Source organism: Mesoplodon bidens, assembly GCF_964165515.1.
Source record: "Mesoplodon bidens genome assembly, chromosome: 1".
Classification (NCBI taxonomy): Eukaryota; Metazoa; Chordata; class Mammalia; order Artiodactyla; family Ziphiidae; genus Mesoplodon; species Mesoplodon bidens.
The window spans coordinates 79188288-79211610 of NC_138176.1; the positions used below are offsets into that span (position 1 = coordinate 79188288).

The 23323-nt window shown below is 37.9% G+C and overlaps 2 protein-coding genes across 12 annotated transcripts in view; one reads left to right on the forward strand and one right to left on the reverse strand.

Moving 5' to 3' along the window:
• LOC308626691 (uncharacterized protein) overlaps positions 1–12125 on the forward strand; it is a 39810-nt gene extending 27685 nt beyond the window's left edge. The window contains exons 3-4 of one of the 5 annotated variants that reach the window (XR_014017288.1): positions 6418–6596; positions 11097–12125. The gene's annotated coding sequence lies outside the window, so the exon portion shown is untranslated. Of the gene's footprint in view, positions 1–4467; positions 4560–6248; positions 6332–6417; positions 6597–11096 lie in introns of those variants that run through there. The other 4 variants (XM_081252071.1, XM_081252073.1, XM_081252072.1 and 1 more) reach the window with 4 other exon arrangements.
• ZGRF1 (zinc finger GRF-type containing 1) overlaps positions 5853–23323 on the reverse strand; it is a 77071-nt gene continuing 59600 nt past the window's right edge. For 5 of the 7 annotated variants that reach the window (XM_081251995.1, XM_081251994.1, XM_081251997.1 and 2 more), the window contains 11 exons: positions 22058–22172; positions 20369–20631; positions 18288–18447; positions 14413–14490; positions 14061–14208; positions 12139–12266; positions 10338–10461; positions 7491–7667; positions 7219–7353; positions 6241–6502; positions 5853–6065 (listed from right to left, as the gene is read on the reverse strand). In XM_081251995.1, the coding sequence (XP_081108121.1) occupies positions 5908–6065; positions 6241–6502; positions 7219–7353; positions 7491–7667; positions 10338–10461; positions 12139–12266; positions 14061–14208; positions 14413–14490; positions 18288–18447; positions 20369–20631; positions 22058–22172 (1748 nt within the window). In that variant the 3' untranslated portion in view covers positions 5853–5907. The remainder of the gene's footprint in view (positions 6066–6240; positions 6503–7218; positions 7354–7490; positions 7668–10337; positions 10462–12138; positions 12267–14060; positions 14209–14412; positions 14491–18287; positions 18448–20368; positions 20632–22057; positions 22173–23323) is intronic. The other 2 variants (XM_081251993.1, XM_081251998.1) reach the window with 2 other exon arrangements.

Below are 23323 nucleotides of genomic sequence, written 5' to 3' on the forward strand. Positions count from 1 at the left end.
CACCTTGTCATTTTTTGGCCAGTACAGATGATGGTTTTGTGTATAATTTGGATGCACGTTCAGCCAATTCTTACACTTAATGCACACAATGATGAAATTTCTCATCTTGATCTAAGCAGTCAAATCAAGGGCTGTCTTGTGACTGCATCAGCAGACAAGTATGTGAAGATCGGTGTGAAGAATCTGTCCATTTTATTAGAATATAGTTTTTCGTAGTAGACTCTTATGATCCTTGGTATTTCTGTAGTGCCGGTTGTGACTTCTCCTTTTTCATTTCTGATTCGGGCCCTCTCCGTTTTTCTCTTGATGTGTTTGGCTAAAGGTTTATCAATTTTGTTTATCTTTTCAAAGAATCAGCTTTTAGTTTCATTGATCTTTTCTATGGTGTTTTTCATCTCTATTTCATTTATTTCTGCTCTGATCTTTATGATTTCTTTCCTTTAGCTAACTTAGGGTTTTATTTGTTCTTCTTTCTCTAGTTGCTTTAGGTGTAAGGTTAGGTTGTTTATTTGAGAGTTTTCTTGTTTCCTGAGGTAAGCTTGTATTGCTATATACATCCCTCTTAGAACTGCTTTTAGAATTGCTGCATCCCATAGGTTTTGGATCACTGTGTTTTCATTTTCATTTATCTCTAGATATTTTTTGAGTTCTTCTTTGATTTCTTCAATGATCCAGGGGTTGTGTAGTAGCATATTGTTTAGCCTCCATGTGTTTGTTTTTTGCAGTTTTTTTCTTGTAGTTGATTTCTAATCTCATAGTGTTGTGGTCAGAAAAGATGCTTGATATGATTTTAGTTTTCTTAAATTTACTGAGGCTTGCTTTGTGGCCCAGCATGTGATCTATCCTGGAGAATGTTCCATCTGCACTTTAAAAGAATATATATTCTGCTGCTTTTGGATGGAATGCTCTATAAATATCAATTAAGTCCATCTGGTCTAATGTGTCATTTAAGGCCTGTGTTTTCTTATTGATTTTCTGTCTGGATGATCTGTTCTTTGATGAAAATGGGTTGTTAAAGTTCCCCACTATTATTGTATAAGTGTCAATTTCTCCTTTTTTGTCTGTTAACATTTGCCTTATATATTGAGTTGCTCCTATGTTAAGTGCATTTTATTTTCAATTGTTATATCTTCTTGGATTGATCCCTTGATCATTATGTAGTGTCCTTCTTTGTCTCTTGTAACAGTCTTTATTTTAAAGTCTATTTTGTCTGATATGAGTATTGCTACTCCAGGTGTCTTTTGATTTCTATTTGCATGGAATACCTTTTTTTTCATCCCCCACTTTCAGTCTGTATGTGTGTCTCTAGATCTGAAGTGCCTCTCTTGTAGACAGAATATATACAGGTCTTGTTTTTGTATCCATTCAGCCAGTCTGTGTCTTTTGGTTGGAGCATTTAATCCATTTACATTTGAGGTAATTATCGATATGTATATTCTTATTGCCATTTTGTTAATTGTTTTGGATTTGTTTTTGTAAGTCTTTTTTATTCCTTTCCTCTTTTATTCTCTTATCCTGTGATTTGATGACTATCTTTAGTATTGTGTTTGGATTCCTTTTTCTTTTGTGTGTGGTGGTATATCTATTATAGATTTTTGGTTTGTGGTCACCATGAGGTTTTGATATAGCAGTCTGTATATATATATGATTGTTTTAAGTTGCTGGTCTCTTTTTCTTAACATTTATTTATTTGGCTGCGCCAAGTCTTAGTTGCGGCACACAGCATCTTCGTTGCGGCATGCAGGATCTTTAGTCACAGCATGTGGGATCTTTAGTTGCAGCATGCGGGCTCTTAGTTGCAGCATGTGGGATCTAGTTCCCTGACCAGGGATTGAACCTGGGCCCCCCTGCATTGGGAGTGTGGAGTCTTAACCACTGGACCACCAGGGAAGTCCCAAATTGCTGGTCTCTTAATTTCAAATATCCTGCATTTGCAGTCTTCTCCTCTCATGATTACTGGTTTAGATGTTATATTTGTATGTGAATGATTTCCTACCTTTACTATATGTTTGCCTTTACTGGTGAGCTTTCCCAATTTGTAGTTTTTGTGTTTCTAGTTGTGGGCTTTTCTGCCTAGAGAAGTTCTTTAGCATTTGTTATAAAGCTGGTTTGGTGGTGCTGAATTCTTTTAGCTTCTGCTTATCTGTAAAGCTTTTGATTTCTCCATCAAATCTGGGTAGAGTATTCTTGGTTGTAGGTTTTTCCCTTTCATCACTTTAAATTTATTGTGCCATCCCCTCTGGCCTGCAGAGTTTCTGCTGAAAAATTAGCTGATAACCTTATGGGGATTCCATTACATGTTATGGTTTCCCTTGTTGCTTTTAATATTTTCTCTTTATCTTTAATTTTCATCAGTTTGATTACTATGTGTCTCAGTATGTTCCTCCTTGGGTTAATCATATATGAGACTCTCTGCACTTCCTGGACTTGGGTGACTGTTTCCTTTCTGTTGTTAGGGAAGTTTTCAGCTATTATCTCCTCAAATATTTTCTCAGGCTCTTTCTCTCCCTCTCTTCTTCTGGGACCCCTATAATGTGAATGTTGATGCATTTGATGTTGTCCCAGAGGTCTCTTAAACTGTCCTCATTTCTTTTTCTTTATTCTGTTCCATGGTAGTGATTTCCACTATTCTGTCTTCCAGCTCACTTATCCATTCTTCTGCCTCATATATTCTGCTATTGATTCCTTCTAGTGTGTTTTTCATTGCAGTTATTGCATTCTTCAACTCTGGTTGTTCCTTATGTTTTCTAACTCTTTGTTAAAAACTTCTTTTAGGGGCTTCTGTGGTGGCACAGTGGTTGGGAGTCCACCTGCCGATGTGGGGGACGTGGGTTTGTGCCCCGGTCCAGGAAGACCCCACATGCCACGAAGCAGCTGGGCGCGTGAGCCATGGCCGCTGAGCCTGCGCATCCAGAGCCTGTGCTCCGCAGTGGGAGAGGCCACAGCAGTGAGAGGCCCGCCTACTGCAAAACAAAACAAAACAAAACAACAACAAAAACTTCTTTTAGCTTATCGCTCTGTGCATCCATTCTTTTCCCGAGTTCTTGGATCATCGTTATGATCACTACTGTGAACTCTTTCTCAGGTAGATAGCCTATCTCTATGTCACTTAGTTGTTCTTCTGGGGTTTTGACTTGTTCTTTTGTCTGGAACATATTCTTTGCTATCTCATTTTGTCTACATTTATATTTGTATTTTTATATATATGGAAGGTTAGTTATGTTTCTCAACCTTGGATAAGGGGCCCCCTGTGGGAGGTGTCCTATGAGTCCCAGCAGTTCACTTCCCTCTTGTCACCCAAGGGCCAGGGACCAGCTGGTCCCAGGGTAGGTTATGATCTATGTCTGCTGACTTGGTTCCACAGGCTGCCGGATCTTAGTTTTCTTGCTTCTGGTGTCTGCCCCTGGTGGCTGAGGCTGGTCTAGAGGCTTATGCAGGCTTCCTTGTGGGAGGGGCCAGTGCCTGGGCACTGGTGGGTGGAGCTGGGTCTTGGCCCTCTGGTGGGCGGGGACATGTCTAGGGGCATGTCGAGGTGGCTGGGGGCCCAGGAAGTTGTTAGGCAGCCTGTCTGCTGATGGGTGGGGCTGTGTTCCTGCCCTATTGTTTGACCTGAGGCAGCCCAGCACTGGAGTCCACAGGCTTTTGAGATGGGCCAGGTCTTGGTCCCAAAATGGCAGTCTCCAGGACAGTTCACACTGATGGATGCTCCCCAGTATGCCCACCACTGGTGTCCTTGTCCTCACAGTGAGCAGCTGCCCTCCACCTCCCCAGGAGACCCTCTAAGACCAGCAGGTAGGTCTGGTTCAGGCTCCTATGAAGTCACTGCTTTTGCCCTGGGTCCTGGTGCGCATGAGACCTTGTTTGCAACCTCCCAGAGTGGAGTCTGTTTCCCCCAGTCCTGTGGAGCTCCTGCACTCAAGCGCTGCTGGCCTTCAAAGCCAAATGCTCTGGGGGCTCCTCCTCCTGATGCCAGAACCCCAGGCTGAGGAGCCTGACGAGGGGCTCAGAACTCTCCTGTGGTAGAACTTTTGTCATATAATTGTTCCCCAGTTTGTGGGTTGCCAACCCGGGGGTTATGAGATTTGATTATATCATGTGTGTATCCTTCCTACCATCTTGTTGGGTTTCTTCTTTACATCTTTGTATGTAGAACATCTTTTTTGGTAGGTTCCAGTCTTTTTAATTTTTAATCTCTTTGTAAGAGGAGATGAGCTCAAGGTCCTTCTGTTCTGCCATCTTGTTTTGTGAAAATGTGGCTCCTTTCTTGTCCATGTAATTGACATAAGGTGGCACTCAAGTTTGCATTCTCAGTAGAGTTGGGAAGTAAACTGGTCCATTAAGGTTACTCCTTTTCTTCTGGTTGTAAGACACACAATTCCAGGGTAGAAAAGTAACTTTCAACTAAGCAAGACCTCTTTGGGGTAATGGCAGATTGTTAAAGGCTTCTCTCCCCTCCTGTTTCCCCAGATGGTGATGCGGAGCTCAGCTGGGACACCCACCCCGTCTAGCCTACAGGTGGCATCTCACATGCTATCTTCAGGCCCGGGTCTCTGTCCTAGTGAATCTACTGAGGATGTGCTGGGCTCAAGGGGCTTTTGGGCCCCACCAGGGTCCCCAAGGGGCAATGAGTAATTTCTGAGGTGTCTCCTATCCAGTCAGGTATTGCCTGGAACTCGAGAGTCACATCTTTCACTTACATTAAAAGAGCAAATGCTGTTGCAATCATTAACACATTGTGGACAAGGCTTGGGAGAATGACAAATTTTGTTTCTTCGTTAGATTTATTTTTCTCCCAAACAAAAGAAGAGTTTCATAGAGGTAGACTGGTCATGTTTTTACAGTGAAGTAATTCAAGTAAGCAATTTTCTGCATCTTTAAAATAAATATTAAGTGACTCGAATCACTCACAAAAAAATGAGTTTTTAATTGGTAAAGACAAATATTTCATTGGCATTAATTATTATCAAGCCCTTGCCATTTTCCCATGTAGGATAAATAAATGTTCCTTTGTTAATAATGGCTAAAAATCATACAACAAATGGTTTAACTTATTTACATATGGAATATAGGCATAGAAAAAAGACTGAAGCAATATGTTAGCAATTATTATCTCTGGGTAGTGAATCTCCAGGTGCTTTTTATTTTCTATTGTATACTCTTCTGTATTTTGCAGATTTCCTATAAGGGGAATGTTTTCTTTTTATAATATTTTAAAATCCATTATATACTATATATACCAATAACTACTATGCAAATAAATGCACAGGAAAAAGACTATAGAATGAAATGAGCCAAAGGGAGTCTTTCATCCATCCATTCATTCATTCATTCATTTATTCATCCAACAGATACTTACTGAGCACCTACTATACCAGGGTCATGGCCAGTTTTGAGCACTGCTGTCTTCAGGAATGAACTTTTAGTGCATTTTTCTTCTTTCTTTTGTACTGCTTAAAAGTTTTATTGTGAATATGTTTTTAGTTATAAAATGACAGGGCATTATAATTATTTTTAAAAGATTCAGCTAGAGCTGTAGTTCAGAAAGGAGTGTGTTGGTATAACTGTGTAGACATGTTTTAACAGATGAGCTTTTGAGATATTCACTTATTTTTGAAGTAACATTGGTATTCCCCATAAAGGCTTTTTCCTGCTCCTTGTAAAATTCATTTCTTTAGCAAACAGAAGCCATAATTTTTAGAAAAAAATTATTTTTATTAGTGAGATTTTATATTACTTTCAACATCTGCCTATCTTAAATATAAGTAACTATACTTTTTCTGAAGAGCAAAATTTTACATGTTTATTTACTTTTGTTTAAATATCTTTTTTATTTCAATAATGGGTTTGGGGTAATAAAAATATACAAATGTATAGTGTAAAATGAATTTGAAATTATATAAATACAAACTATATCATGTCTTTTTGCGAATAAGATTTATCTTTAGATTTATCTTTTTCACTCTTTTTCTTATGTTTTTCTTCTGCTTGTTTTTCAAAATAATCTTTAAGGAGATGGTTCAGCTGTGGTTCATACTGGCTTGCATGTTGCAATCCATCTTCCCTCCCTTAGAAAGATACAAAACATGAGACAACTATACTTTACAGTAGTTTCCATATTATCATTTCACTCATCTCCCATAGTGGCAAATTCAGAGCTGTTCCTATCTGAACCACCCCAAGCACTAACCCAAAAGTCAGTTTTAATTCAAAATGCTTGAATTAAATACATTTTTATTTTACCTTCACAGTGTTGGATCACACGCCCCCATAGTCGATTTTTCCTCAGACAGGCTAAATTTCCTACAATCAACAAATGCCTCCTTCCTCTGGTCAATGCAACATTCATTCTTTTTTCTGAATCAATAAATCCTACTTGTCTGGTCCTTACGCAAGACAGAATAATGATCTCCTTTTCAGCTCCCTGAAAAGCATCTACTGTGGACACCTGCACAGCTTTCATATCAGGATGTTCAAAGTCCACAGCACTGAGTAAATGACAGAGCTGTGGAAAGAAGACAAGGCTCATGCGGTGCAGACGTCATGAAGAACCTACACCTCTCAACCTACCCACAGCAGCCGTCATCATTTAACTAAAAGTGGGTAATTTTCATTTTCTTTTTTATTACTCACACAGATTTGGCTAATTTCTGAAATGATAAATAACTAATGATAATGAAAGTTATGAAACAAAATCAAAGTGATGATTTATCTTTTGCTAGGAAACTTATTTAGATATGCTAACTTAGAGCTGATAAACTAAATGAAACAAATGAAAAATACTAAAAATAAATAAATATAAATGAAAACTAGTTAGAAGTAACTGGCTTGTGTGTAGATTAATATCTGGTATCTATCTTTGATTTACTGATAAAATGTAATAATAATGAAAGAACATTTTGGAAAACAGATTCAATCCTATCTGTCCCAAAACACAAAGCATATACCATAGTTCCTTCCCTCTAATTTGTTTATTTGCAATTTTGCCCCAACAGCTGTAAACTGAATTTAATTAAACCTTGTTAGGTTTACATTTAATTATACAGAAAAACAGCCAGACTAGACAAAAGTCTGAATGCTGCTTTTTTAATATATTAACAACAGTCCCCAAAGTTTTTCTAGCACCAAACCAACACAAACCAAACTACTACAAATGTAATAGAAAATATTATGAAATTATAATATTTAATAACGATAAATATCATAATAGGTAATACAAACCTTGTACATTTGGGATTTGTATAATGTTATCACCCCAATCATAGAGCCCGCTATTCCACTTGCAATCAGTGATTGGATCAGCTTGAGTGTAAAAGCAGCTTCTGCCACATTATGAAAGCTGTTATCTCTTTCAATCTGGAATAAGAAACAGAACCTAAATTACATTTCCCAGAAACACTACAGAAAGACCATGAAAAGCATCCAACAACAACAATAAAATTAAAACAGGAAACTAAACTGTGTTGACTCTTATCAACACTAATGTCATTTACCTGTTCCAGTCCTTTAACATTATAGAAACACAGGGTTGGGAGCCATTCCAATAAAGGGCTCCTCTCTGTTTCTGAAACACCATTCATGAGGTTTCCTCCATAAAACAGATCATTAGCAATAGCACTGATTGTAGGGTGACAACGGTACTGGGTTCTCAATAGAACTGGTTTGTGACCCTAAGAAATTTAAGTGCAGAAAAATAAGGAATTAAAACAGTATTTTTTTTTCTTAGTGAAAAAAAATCCACAATAATACTTTAAAGTTTAAAAATACTGCCATATTGTGCTCTTAGTAAATTAATTACAACCATGATAAAATGAATAAAAATAATTTTTTTGAATTTACTAAAAATATATATATATATATATATATATTTTTTTTTTTTTGCGGTATGTGGGCCTCTCACTGTTGTGGCCTCTCCCGTTGTGGAGCACAGGCTCCGGACACGCAGGCCCAGTGGCCATGGCTCACAGGCCCAGCCGCTCCGCGGCATATGGGATCCTCCCGGACTGGGGCACGAACCCGTATCCCCTGCATCGGCAGGCGGACTCTCAACCTCTGCGCCACCAGGGAGGCCCTAAAAATATTTTTATAGTAAACTTTTTATACCAGAAAATTATAAAATATAAACAAATCTTAGACTATCTAATAGGTATGGTACCTAACATCATGCTTTCATAATCTATTTGGAATTGGCCTAACACTAAATTGAAAATAAATCTTTTAAAAAATTAGAAACTGTTGTTGATAACTCATTAACTATCCTCCTTAGGTACAAGCCATTTTTCATTCTGAATCTTCAAAGAAGTTTCAGATTTTCTTAATACATCATAAACCAACTCCCATCTACCTCAGGGCTTTCCTTGAGTATGTTCTTTCTTTATTCGCAAAATGTTCTGTAATATTGTTTGAACATTTTGAATAGTTACAAGGCACTCTAATAATATGTAATAAAATGCAGGATTAGTGATCACATGGACAAAGGATCTTCTATGGGGGAGAAATATGTGAGGAAAAAAATCAATCCCCAGTACTCTTTTAGGGCATAAATATGTGAAAAGACAGCCCACCAAATGGAAGAAAATATTTGCAAATCATATATCTGATAAGGGATTAATATCCAAAATATATAAAGAACTCCTACAACTCAACAACACAACAAACAACCCAATTCAAAAATAGGCAAAAGGCTTGAATAGGCATTTTTCCAAAGATAAGTGCATAAAAAGATGCTCAACATGATTAGACATTAGGGAAACCACAATGAGATACTACTTTATACCCATTAAGATAGCTGTTATTTTAAAAATTGAAAAATAACAAGTGTTGGTGAAGATGTGAAGAAATGAGAACCCTTGTACATTGCTATTGGGAATGTAAAATGGAGCAGCAGCTATGGAAAAGAGTTTGGCAGTTTCTCAAAAGTTAAACATAGAATTACCATCAGATCCAGCAGTTGCACTTCTGGGTGTATACTCAAAAAAACTGAAAGCAGAGACTTGAACAGATAATTGATACCAATTTTCCTAACAGCATTATTCACAATAGCTGAAGGGCAGAAACAACCCCAATGTCCATCAACAGATGAGTGGATAACTAAAATGTGGTGTACACATAAAACGATGGACTATTATTTAGCCTTAACAAGGAATAAAATTCTGACACATACTAAAACATGGACAAACTGTGAAAACATTATGCTCAGTAAATAAAGCCAGACATAAAAGGGAAAATATTGTATGATTCTACTTATATGAAGCACCTGTAATAGGCAAATATAGAGACCAAAAGTAGAATAGGGGTCACCAGGGGCTCAGGGGAGAGGGGAATGAGGAATTATTGTTTAATAGGTACAAAGTTTCTGTTGGGTTGATGAAAAAGTTCTGGAAGAGGATAGGGTAATGGTTGTACTACATTGTAAATGTACTTTAAAAAAAGTAAAAGTACTGTTACATGCTGCCAGTGTGGATAAACCTCAAAAATGTCGTGCTAAGTGAAAGAAGCCAGACACAAAAGGTCACATATTGTATGATTTCAAGCTGTATGATACGAAAATTATAAGACCGTATGATATGAAATACAGAAAAGATAAATCCATACAGACTGAAAGCAGACTGGTGCTTGCCAGGGGCTGGAGGGAGGGAATACAGAGTAACTGCTAAATGGGTACACTTTTATTTTGGGGGGATGAAAATGTTTTGGAACTAGACAGAGGTTGCACAGCATTGTGGATGTACTAGAATGCCACTGAACTATTCATTTAAAATGGTTAATTTTGGGGGGGGGATGATTTGTAAAATTTATTGTTGGTTATGATTGCTTTCCACATTTAAATAAATATTCACTTTTGAATTTTAATTTTTGCATCATTGAAAGTGAACTCCAAAATGTATAAACCCAGGCCCCCCAAATCTGCATCCATCCCAGTGAAAAAAAATGGAAGAATGAGCCTCTAAATGACAGCAATTATAAAATGGTTAATTTTACGTTACGTGAATGTCACCTTAACTTAAGACTGTATTAATAATTTTTAAATTAAAAAAAATGTGAAGTAGAACTCTACAACAGCTCTACAATAGGGGACATGGATAACAGACATATCGATTTTTTTATTTTACAGCAAAATCAATATACTTACTACCCACTACAAAAGTACACAGGGAAAAGATTCATTTCATTCTTAAATTATTAGGGTTCAACTTATCTTTAAGATGAGTACTTTCTAAACAATTCCAATTAAAATAATTCTAGGGCAAGGACTTGTTCTTCTAATATTTTCACTTTCTATCAACCTACACAGTGTATAATCAATAAATGATAGTTCTGTATGAATTTAGCAGTAGTACCATTAAGCAAAGTCGATCAAAAAGAGTTTGTTCCAATCCATTTTCATGAGCTGCATCAGAACCCTGAATAGTAGGAGGGAGCTGTTTGGGATCTCCAACAAGAATCAGCTTTTCACACTCAAACCTAAAAACAGAATTCTAAAAATTAATCTAAGCAATGAGAGAAACATGCATTAACATCATTTACTGCACTATTTTCTAAAATGTATTTCAAAGAATTTGAATACCATGACACGTTCTCAGAACTAACAAGGCTTAACAGTGATAATAAGTGTATTAAAAGGCTTTCAAAAGTTGTGCAGTAAAGAATCCTTTACATAACTTTACTTTTTTCCACATAAAACCTAGTAAGTGTCCCCTGCCTCTGCAAGGACTTAGTATTTCACAAAACACACTTTGAGAAACAATGATTTTTAGAATCTGTAAACTTAGAAACGTTCTTAGAAGTCATCTGCCTTAAACTCTTGTTTTAGAGATGAAGCAAATTAGGCTCTCAGGGGTAAAATGTCTTTCTAAATAGGAATAGAATATAGTGGGGAAAAGTCCAAGTTTTGAAGAAAAACCTATATCCAAATTTTAGCTCTGTTTGTTATATTGTGTGGACACAGCAAGTTATTTAATCTCTACAGCTTCACTATTCTTATCAGTAACCTTGATATACTAATACCATGCATGGCTGTTGTAAGGACTTAATAAAGTATGTAATGTGTTGTAGACAGTAGGTGTTCCACAGTATTAACCCTCCACCCTCCCATGCAGGGCCTTACTTTCTCCATGCCTGGCTCCTGAGTAGGGTGACCAACTCATTCTGGTTTGCCTAGGACTGTCCCAGTTTAAACACTGAAGACCCCATGATGCCGGAACCTCCCAAGTCCCGGGCAGATCGTGACAGTGGATGCCCTACTCCCTCATCCTTACACCTGGGAAAAAAGAACTGTAAATTCACCAAAATAATTGTGTGCTTTATTTTACAGTGGTTGTTAATGTTACATCCCCATTTTTTAAGGGGGAAAAAACATACTTTTGGTTATGATGTGTGGAGATTTATTTCCATATATATTGAATCAAAATATATTAACATAAAAGTACTTGTGAAGTAAAATCTTTCTTGTGCATTTTCAACACTTACAAACTGGAAATCAGAAGATTAAATATTTACTATAAAGAAGAAAGAAAACGGAACAACAAGGGGGACAGAACAAGGCCTAGGACTGAAGCCTACTGAATCTGGTCTAGTACTCCTTCCTACCTTTAGGATTCCTCAATAAGAGATGCTTTGAAAGCACAGTGTTTCAATTGGCTGAGACACCTTAGAAGATTTCATAGTTTCCTAAATTTTAGTAGACAAATTTTCATTTTCAACTTATTTTTTCTTTACTTTATCTACTTTCATAATCTAAAAAATATTTTCAGAACCTAAACACTGGAATTATATCAAGGTAAGGAACTAAAGAACATTCTTCAGTAGAGTTAGGTTCTTAAACTATGACTAAAGAGGCACCTTTAGTCTGGTTGAGAAGTCTGCAATGTTCTAGTAGAATCCTAGCACTAGAACTTTCAAGGCTTTAAGAATGTCTAAACTGTGATCCAAGTACGTGATCCAACTGCCTCAACTGTGATCTAACAAAATTTTGATACATTAACCCCTCCCTCAAATTTCCCTCTGGATTCTTTCAAAAAATCAGTTTAGTACTTGCATTGCTAGGAATTTTCACAAAAGTTTGGGAAGAGTTTGAACTGAGGAAATGTTTGAAATAATTGTAACATCTGAGCATCTTTGGAAAAGAACTTTTTAGGTTACCTTGCAATGGGAAGGAGTGAAGCCGGTTCTGTGATTTGACTACACTCATCCAGGACAGCCACAGGAAATTTAAGATCATTCATGCATGGGAATGGGCAGGCTGCACAGGTAACTCCAACTACTCGGACCTTTATTACAGTAAGAATGTTATTCATTAACAACTATTAAACAAATTAAGAGAATATATTTACCAAAGAACTTACAGGCTAAAATCAGAAATGAGCAGGTCCTAATTTAATCACTGGCAATCAGAAATCATGGGCCACTTTACATTTTCATCATTCCCACATAAGAAATGGAAATTCCTCTAAGAGTTTTATTTATGAACAGTTGATACCAATGAGCAATAGTTTATAGTAAACCGGGCTTTCACTTAGAAAGGTATCAAAGAAACCATTAATAATTAATCTTACATATCAATATGCTGGATAAGGATATAAAATGGTAAGTAGTTTACATAAATGACTAATTGGCATTAATTGAATGTAGTCAAACTAAGCCCCTCTGGATTTGGTTGGGGAGAAGAGAGGCAAGGTAAGTCTATAACTCAGATAATAAAAAGCTGGTCTGAAGGCTTCCGAGGACTTCTAGAACCCAAACTTGTTGTAGATTATTATTTACAATTCCCTCCTTCCCCGTGACAGTATTACTCATCCACACCCTTTGCTGCGTGCCTCTGCAGTGCCTCCCACCACAGAAGTAGGTGGAGTATACTTCCCTGCCCCCTGATGTCAGGCTTGGCCATATGACCTGTTATAGCAATGGAATGTTAGCTGACATGCTGTGAACAGAAGCTTTACACGGCAACAGATGTATATGTATGACTGATTCACTTTGCTATAAAGCAGAAACTAATAAAAAAGAAAAGAAAGAAAGAAAGAAGAAAAGAAAGAAAGAAAGAAAGAAAGAAAGAAAGAAAGAAAGAAAGAAAGAAAGAAAGAAAGAAAGAAAGAAAGAAAGAAAAAGAAAAAGAGAAGCTTTACACGTATTTGTATGATCTTGCCTGCCCTCTTGCACTTCTGCTGTCAGGAGAGGGGCATCATGCCACAGACAACTGTTCTCAGAACGAGAGGCTTGACCCACACCAACTGACCTGTAGAGTTGTTAAGTTTGTTGTCTTAAATTATTGAGATTTTGTTTGTTAAGCAACATTATTTCAGCAATAGCTGACCAAAACAGGGTCCCAAACAGGTTGACTACCCTAAATCTCTCGCAGAAAAAGTGGACCCATGTCCACGTTGTCCAACAAGCCAACAACCCTCTTTTCCTCCACTCCCTTTTCTTTCCCCCAGGCTCTCCTTTCACAGGAAAAGCTACTAAATGACTTCTTTCTCTCCTCCCAGCTGATGCCCAGACTGGCCTGGATCAGAACTTGATGAAGGAGATGATGCTACTTGTTGCAGCCGGAGATGCTATGTGTCCAGTGTTGGTTCCCAATACCTGGGATTAAGTGTCTGAGCCTCCTAGATTCTTAGGATAGATATCAGACAGACCCTGAAAGGATTGGTTTTCTAGGAAAGCACCAAAGATAAAAATGAACTTGGATATTTTGCCCAGTGTCAGACTTTCTCTTCCTCTGTTTCTCCTAGAAAAAAGCCAAGGTTCGTTTAACTTCCCAGGAATCTATTCCCACCTCTTCACTTTCCCCTTAAGCCTATAAAAAGATATACATATAGGGAGAAAGAGAAAAGATGACTCTGTCATGGAGAGTTGGATGTGTTCACAAATTTGAAGAACGCTTTGCAATAAAATAAAACGTGCACTGGATAGACAGGCACACTTCAGTTGAATCTGAGCTCACAGTCATTTGTTTTATTTAAGGGAAATAAATAGGAATAATACTCCTATCAACAGGAATAAAACGGATCTGAATCGTATATATAAATTAAATAAACAGACAAACTGAAGCTGTTTCCCCTCACCTGCTTCAGCAGGGTTTTATTGGTCCCCAGTTTATGCTGCTCAATACTTTTCCTCACATAGACTCTTTCCACAGGAGTCAGGTCTTCCTTCATGAGTGCATGTAGTTCTTTTAATTGTTCATTTTCATTTTCTGAGCCAGCATGCAAACTTAAAAAAGAATTACATAAAAGAATACCCTTTGATTCCATTTTCACAGCATCACAAAAAAGTAAAATACAGATTTCCTAAATTAACACCAAGAAAAAGATACAGCTTTCTCTAGTCTTCTTCAGAAACCAGATTTAAGGTAAGACTTATACAAAATTATACTTCTGTGAACATTCTGTGACTTCTGGAATTTAGCATTCTTACCTGTAAGGTAAAACTGGCTTGGCAATCTTCCTGACACTCCCAACCCTGACAAACTTTTCAAATCCAAGACTAAGAAGCCTTTAAAGAAAACAGGGCAAAATAGATTCTGATTATTTAGAAAATGGAATCTAAAAGTTTCACATAATATTTACATTATTAAAATTAACTTTGCATAACAGTATATTTTATATTATGTAGTTCAATGTGAAATGGCTAAACTCAAAGTAAATATAATGTAGTTGACTTTTTTATAAAATGTGTTTCAGAGAATTTAAAAAATATTATCTTTTTTTTTTTTTTTTTTTTTTTGCGGTACGCGGGCCTCTCACTGTTGTGGTGTCTCCTGTTGTGGAGCACAGGCTCCGGACGCGCAGGCTCATGGCCATGGCTCACGGGCCCAGCCGCTCCGCAGCACGTGGGATCCTCCTGGACCGGGGCACGAACCCGTGTCCCCTGCATCGGTAGGTGGACTCTCAACCACTACGCCACCAAGGAAGCCTATCTTTTTTTTTAAAGCATGCCTTTATTTTCTTTTATTTTAACTTTATTTATTTATTTTTGGCTGCATTGGGTCTTCGTTGCTGTGCACAGGCCCTCCCCAGCTGCGACAAGCGGGGGCCACTCCTTGCCGCAGTGCGCGGGCCTCTCACTGTGGTGGCCTCGCCTGTAGTGGAGCATGGGCTCTAGGCATGCGGGCTTCAGCAGTTGTGGCATGTGGGCTCAGTAGTTGTGGCTCGCAGGATCCAGAGCACCAGCTCAGTAGTTGTGGCCCACGGGCCCATTTGCTCCACAGCATGTGGGATCTTCCCAGACCAGGGCTCAAACCTGTATCCCCTGTATTGGTAGGCGAATTCCTAACCACTGCACCACCAGGGAAGCCCAAAAATATATATCATCTTATGTTGAGGGCTCATGAAACGTTCATAAAATATTTATGTTAGAATTTATCACAAGTAAAATTGCCCTGGGAATTCCCTGGCGGTCCTGTGATTAGGACTTGGCTCACTGCTGTGGCCCAGGTTCAATCCCTGTCAGGGAACTAAGATCCCAAAAGTCGCGCAGCCAAAAAGAAAAACAAAAACTACAAAAAAACAGGGCTTCCCTGGTGGCGCAATGGGAGAGGCCACAACAGTGAGAGGCACGCGTACCGCAAAAAACAAAACAAAACAAAACTACAAAAAAACAAAGTTGCCCCTAAAGACATAATATGGAAAGCAATAGCTACCATATATTTAGCATTGAGATTTAGTAGGAAGAGTGTTAGCTTCTTAACATACCTTATCTTGTTTAATACTCATTACAGCCCTAAAGAATCTCTTCTACGTGTTTTTTGTTACTTTTCAGTAGTTAGTACTTACTCTTCTAGCTTCTTGATTTTTCTTTTCTAACACTCTACAGTTAAATTTTAATCTTAGGCTAAGCAATCTAAAGTTCTTTGCTGTTTAGTCTCCAGGTAACTTGTCATTATCTTGAATCAAAAATGTCCTCAGCCACTGTTTTCGATTACTCAGTAGAGTACACACAGGTAAAGCCTTCCTGGAGGGCAATCTTGCAAAGTATATTAAGAAGCTTAAAAATGTTCATATCTTTTATTCCAGGCCTAGGACTTCTTCTTCAGGAAAGAATAAGAAATGGAGACCAAGATTTATGTTTAAGGAACTTGGTTGCAATATTATTTATAGTGGCAAAAATCTGGTAAGAACTTACTGATCAAAAATTGCTTATCGTATAAGAAAACCATTGCATTTAATAGAGCTATAAAAAAAAATGGTGCCCAAACAGTTGGATATACATATGAAAAAAAGTGAGCCTGGACACTTATTTCATACCAAATATAAATATTAGACTTAAATAAAAAAAAAAAATAGAGCTATAGGGCCTCCCTGGTGGCACAGTGGTTGGAAGTCTGCCTGCCAGTGCGGGGGAGGCAGGTTCGTGCCCCGGTCCAGGAGGATCCCACATGCCGCGGGGCAGCTGGGCCCGTGAGCCATGGCCGCTGAGCTTGTGCGTCCGGAGCCTGTGCTCCGCAACGGGAGAGGCCACGGCAGTGAGAGGCCCGCGTACTGGAAAAAAAAAAAAAAAAATAGAGCTATGAAAAATTTTGGTTTCTAAGCTTTAATACCATAGAGAAATAATCACTGAGTAAAAAAAAAGCAGGACAGGGCTTCCCTGGTGGCGCCGTGGTTGAGAGTCCGCCTGCCGATGCAGGGGACAGGGGTTCGTACCCCGGTCCGGGAAGATCCCACATGCCGTGGAGCGGCTGGGCCCGTGAGCCATGGCCGCTGAGCCTGCGGGTCCGGAGCCTGTGCTCCGCGACGGGAGAGGCCACAACAGTGAGAGGCCCGCGTACCGCAAAAAAAAAAACAAAAAAAAAAACAGTATATATTGTTTTGTGTCCTGCCTTTTTTTTTTTTTTTTTTTTTTTTTTTTGGCGGTACGCGGGCCTCTCACTGTTGTGGCCTCTCCCGTCGCGGAGCACAGGCTCCGAACCCGCAGGCTCAGCGGCCATGGCTCACGGGCCCAGCCGCTCCACGGCATGTGGGATCCTCCCGGACCGGGGCACGAACCCGTGTCCCCTGCATCGGCAGGCAGACTCTCAACCACTGCGCCACCAGGGAAGCCCAAAACAATATATACTGTTGAATACTAAGTTTGGAAAACAAAATGAGTGTGTGTATAGGTATTAAAAGTCTGTAAAGAAATATAATAAAATATTATCTATACTGTCTGCATATTTTCTGCCATAAGCATTAACTTATGTAATTATAAAAGTTAATTTTTAAAAAGTCTACACTTATAAATAACAGATTATTTCTCCTAATCAAACTTTATCATTTATGTGAAATTCAGATAATTAAACACTGGAATATTGGTAAAACATTACATAATACTTTCTTTGCTTTTTTTTTGGCCACACCGCGGCATGAAGAATCTTAGTTCCCCAACCAGGGATCAAACCTGCCCCATGCAGTGGAAGCGCCGAGTCTTAACCACTGGACCACCAAGGAAGTCCCAATTTTTAATAAAATTTACACAAAAATTTTACACCTGTAAAACAGATTGTGCTATTGCCTTCCATGAAAAAGCAACAGGCTAACTTATTAGTCTGTAAGTAGGATAAAATCAAATACAAAACCTGACAATTTTGGTACAGGGATGGGATAAAGGTAAAACTAAAGGTAGATCCCTCTTATTGAAACCAAAAACATAATTTAATCAAACTGTTCAGCTATTTTACTATTATTTGTTCATATAGGCAGGTGGATAAGAGAATAACCCATGACTTGGTTTTGCAATTTTAGCCTACTTCCAAGGTAACAACCCAAAGCTCCTGGGTCAGAGACAAAGGACTTTTACTTATGGCACAGGAAGCAGCATAAGCACCAACATATCTACTGTGGTTTCCCTTGGTCCCCATGTCCTATGAGGAGACACAGAGAATCCAGATGGATGCCTGCACTGCAGTGGATTGAGTTGTAGGAAAGGAACACTGAGCTTGGGAATCCACTATTTTTATAACAAGCAGTAAGTAACCCTGCTCTTTGTCCTGGAGGGAGATACTACCTCATCAGTCAAGGTTGCTCACTGCAGACACAACCCTAAGAAATGTGCTGAGTAAGAGTGGTCAGGGCCTTGCACGGTAGATTCCTCCCCCAACAATACACGTTCTGGGCTGGACTCAAATTTTTACACGAGCAACTAATAAGTTAGCCTGTTACTGTTTCATGGATGCTGGTTCTTGAGTCAGCGATAAAAGCCTTGCATGTCTGGCATACCCAGGAAAAATGTGCATGGACACTCAGGGCCTATGGTGATCTACCTCTCTCAACAATAACCTAAAACATTAGGTACTGAAATATACCTGTGATACCTACCCAAGAAGTACTCTGTCAACAGCTACATTAGTAGAAGAAGAAATCAAAAGTTTCCATGGTCTTGCATTTCCAACTGTAAGAGCTTCACTCTTTTCAAATAGCTGCACAAAAAACAAAATCACCACTGCCAGCAAATAACTCTTTCCTGCTCCAAAAACACCTAATTATTTTGAAAGGGAAAAAAATAAAGGCAATATCATAAATAAATTTCTGAAAAGCACAAGAAATATTTCATCCCTCTCTCCTTCATTTAAGTAATTTATTAAAAAATATTAACTGAGTGCTCACTATGTGCTTAATTAGGACAAGGGATAAATACATAGATAACTATTCAAAAGACCTCCATATTTAATGAGACCATAGTCTACTTAGGAAGATAGACAAGCAAAGAACAATGATAAAACAATATGGTAAGTAACATTATTGGTATCAGAGAAAGAAAATCTCTCTTTGCTTTGGTGGACATGGGAATGCTTCCTAAAAATAAAAAGAGTAGGGCTTCCCTGGTGGCGCAGTGGTTGAGAGTCCGCCTGCCGATGCAGGGGACACGGGTTCGTGCCCCGGTCTGGGAAGATCCCACATGCCGCAGAGCGGCTAGGCCCGTGAGCCATGGCTGCTGGGCCTGCGCATCCGGAGCCTGTGCTCTGCAAGGGGAGAGGCCACAACAGTGAGAGGCCCGCCTACCGCAAAAATAAAAAATAAAAAAAAATAAATAAAAAGAGTAACAGAACTAAATCTTCCAGGATAAGATATCCTGTTAAAGAGAGGGTCATTCTAGGCAGAGGCATGACAAAGTACATAGCTGACAAGTATTTCCATACAGCCTATAGCAAATAGGCAAGAGATGAGGCTGTCTCACAAGGTAGGCAAGGGGATAAACCACAAGAGTTCTGCTTGCTATGGCTAAAAGTTTGAATTTTATCTTAAAGACCAGGGGAAATAAATGAAGGATTTTAAGTAATGGAACTAAATCAGACTCTTTTTTAGAAAAACTACTTGAGTGAAAATATGAAGGAAGGTAAAACTAAAGGTAGGTCAATTAGAAAGCTGTGTGAGATGATCATAACAATAATACATGCTAACTTTACTAAGTGCCTCCCATGTGCCAGACACCACTCTAAGCCCTTTATTTATGTTAACTCATTTAATCCTCCAAACCTATGAGACAGATGCTATTATCAAACCCCATTTTACAGAGTAGTCTCACCAACTAGGCTATAATAAGGAGGCATGATGAAGGCTTGGATTGAGGAGGTGCAAATGAGTTGGCGAGGAGAGAGAATCAATATGAAAAGTGGGTACAAACTAGAAGGGACATCTCAGTGACTGATCTGATGAGGGGTGAGAAACAGAGAGATGGAAGAGTATTAAGAGAAAGTCACTTAATCTAGGGAGAAAAATAATCTAGGATGACTCCCAAGTGTCTAGCTTGGTCAACAGAGTGGATGTGAAGCAAATCCTCAAAATAGGACGAAAAGTAGGATCAGCTTCAGGGAAAAGGTCTGTGAGAGGAAATAAGTTAAAGAGGGAACAGATTCCAGATAAAAGTAGTAGCTCTGAAGAGGAGAAAGTAAAGATCCTTCACTGAGACAGAACCAGAAGAGTAAGAATAGGTCCATACTTAGGTAAGTTGGAAAAGGAAGGCAGGACATTGAAAGGAGTTTCTGTTAATGACCTCCATTTCCTATTTTAGAAGCAACATCAATTTCAGAGAGAGAGAGTGGGGCAGGGGCAAGGATGGTATTATGGGAAGGTTGAAGGTTTGGAATAGCTACTATGAAGGATGAAGGGTGAGCTGACTAGGAATTAATAGAGAGCAACACGTAGATGTCTAGATCAAATCTGGATACTTTGATAATGAGAGTATAATGCTACCCATTCATCAGATATGCTGCCTATTCTCCCTTTTAGGGTGGTCAGTTCTGCTCTCATCTAATAGTTTACTAAAATGGGTCCAGATTTGAAAAATGTAGTTATTCTGGAATCTTGTCTGACTAGGAAATTACAAGCGAGCAGATTGAGTTACAAAAGCTTATATGACAATGTAATTACTAGAACCGTTTTCTTTTCTTGCTTCTTACCATGTATGATCGTGATAGGGAGGGTATGAATTCCCAGTTCCTTCACTTCTTCAACACTTTCACGTGATGCCATCATTTGAGCTATCTGAATTAGAGCTGTAGCTTGATCCTTGTTTAACTTGTGTGCCTGAATTAACTCACTAGCTAACTGCAATGTTGCTCCTATACTGAGTAGTTCAAATTTTGTGCTGATATTTGAGAAGGCTGGTGGGATAAATTTTCTCTTATTGACTCTCTTGTTGCTCACTGTAGTTGATGAAGACCTAAGCAAATGAAAATTTTTTTAAATGAGAGGCTTTTGAAATAGGTGAGTAGACCTAGTCATAACTTAGCCTTCACTTTATAAGCATCACAGCAAACATTTTTTTGGAGACACAAATAAACATATATCCCAATTTGGAGGAAGGTGGAAGAGAACTAACATTTGTTGAAAACCTACTATGTGCTGGCATTATACTAAGCATTTTACATGTTACTTGATGCAATCTTCACAACAGTACTAAGTAGTTAATTATCCCAAATAGAGGTACAGAAATATTAACAATTTTCCCCCAAAGCACACAGCTAATAAGTCGTATACTGACTTAAAGCCCAAGTTCTATTAAACAAAACCGACTTAGATAATTAATATAGCCTCCATTTAAGGTAAAACTGCAATGAACTGGTTTTATTTCTATTTCTATTAAGAGTGAATTCCTGGGCTTTGCTGGTGGCACAGTGGTTAAGAATCCACCTGCCAATGCAGGGGACAAGGGTTCGAGCCCTGGTCTGGGAAGATCCCACATGCCACGGAGCAACTAAGCCCGTGCACCACAACTACTGAGCCTGTGCTCTAGAGCCCGCGAGCCACAACCACTGAGCCCGTGAGCCACAACCACTGAAGCCCATGTGCCTAGAGCCCGTGCTCTGCAACAAGAAAAGCCACTGCAATGAGATGCCCACACACCACAACAAAGAGTAGCCCCCGCTCATGCAACTAGGGAAAGGTGGCACACAGCAATGAAGACCCAAAGCAGCCAAAAATAAAATTAAAAAAAAGACTGCATTCCTTTCAAAGTAGATAAATGACATAATGGATAAGGATATTTATTTTTCTCACCTAGGACTTTATTATGGTAAAAAAAATGAAATACCACAAGTTAGATCATAATATTACAAATTAGAAACTAGACTTTTTCTATCATTTTAGTGAATTCAATATAATGTCGCTCCCAATTTTTAAAAAAGGGTCATGGTGCTTGAGAAATTAAAAATGAGATATAGGTTATGTCAAGAATAAAATTAGTATCAATTATATATACTGGATTCAAGCTGTAAAATGTTGCATAATTTTAAATGTTTTAAATTTTAAATAATTTGTAGCATAAAAGTACAGATAAATAAATAAATAACACTCAAAAGATCCTTAGGAAATTATTCCTTGACAAAGGAAAAAAATTTGCAGTAACCCTTACTAGACTCTACCACAATAAATAAATAAACAGATAGATGAATGGGTGGATTGTTGGGAAATGATGTGTATTCCCCTTTCTCTTTTGAACCACTGACAAACAGTAACCTCATAATCCCTGAAAGAAAATTAACACTTTGTTGGCAAAAATTTATGTAATGTACTTTTATTACATTTTCATATTTACAATTAGTCATCATTTTTTAATACCAATGACCCAAAGGTAAATAATGACTTACATTGCTAACAGGTACTGTGTTAGAGGTAGAGTAGCTGGATTAAAGTTGTCCTGAATATTTTTCAAAGTGGTCAGCTCTGTGCTAGCATTACAAACCAATAATGCATGGACCACTGCTGTAGACAGAATGCAGAAAATTAACATTAATGTAAATGAAATGAACCATTACAAAAATCTATTAAATGTACACATAACTCAGAGTTCAGCTACTGAATTAATCACACAACATAAAATAAACGCTTAAGGACATGCAGAGGTCCTTTTATCCATTAAATTACTACACTATACTACCTGCTCATTCATACTTTATAAATTGCATAACTTACATCAAATTTGGACTTCCATATGTCAGTTAATGAATAAGAATAACTGTTTTGAGTTAGAGTGTGGTGACACTGCTTAACAGCCAGTTTGATTTAATCAGCATACATTGTACAGTAGTGTTTGTGGAATTTTTTAACATTTTCTTGCATTTCTTCCTCAATTATTTTTTAGGAATATATGGAAAGCAGAAAATTAGAATGCTTTTATTGGTGAGGAAACTGCAACAAATATGAAAATATGCATTCAAAAAATGACAAATGTTCACTTAATTAGGCTCTTATTGAACTCAAACTGGTTGACTAGGTTTATTCAGTTCTAAAAGAAAAAAAATCAAGTAAAAAATGTCTATGAAATATTTGAAATGGGTCGTTAAATGCTGTGTCTTAATTAGATATGGAGCAAATTCGACCATCAGAAATTACTCCAGAGATCAAAATGTATAGAGAAGTATACAGATTCATAGAATTGGATAGGGATTCACCTTACTAAAGCTTCCTTTATTAAAAGAAAAGTAAGGCTCATAGCCTACTGTCTTATTAAGAATTTCTCAAGGCAGATGATAAAACAGCCTCAAATGAAAATCATAACCTCCTGCTCAACTGCTCACGAAATCTCTTGCAAAATCTACAAGACCTTCTCAATGTAAAAATAAATGATTTGTTTACTAAATGTATACTACTAGAATAATAAACCAAGAGGATTAAACAAATCAAGAACTGGAACTTGATGTAAGAAATTATTTAAGACAATTCTTATTTATATGTTTAATATTTATATTTTTAGAAATCGGATATATACCATGTAAAATTCAACTTTAACAAAATACTTAAGTGAGGGGTCAAGATTTTATTATATTGTTAGCCCTCTAGGACTTGAGCTGCAGAAATATTTAGATATTCAACTTTCATACACATTTCAAGAATACTGTACACAATAATAGGAA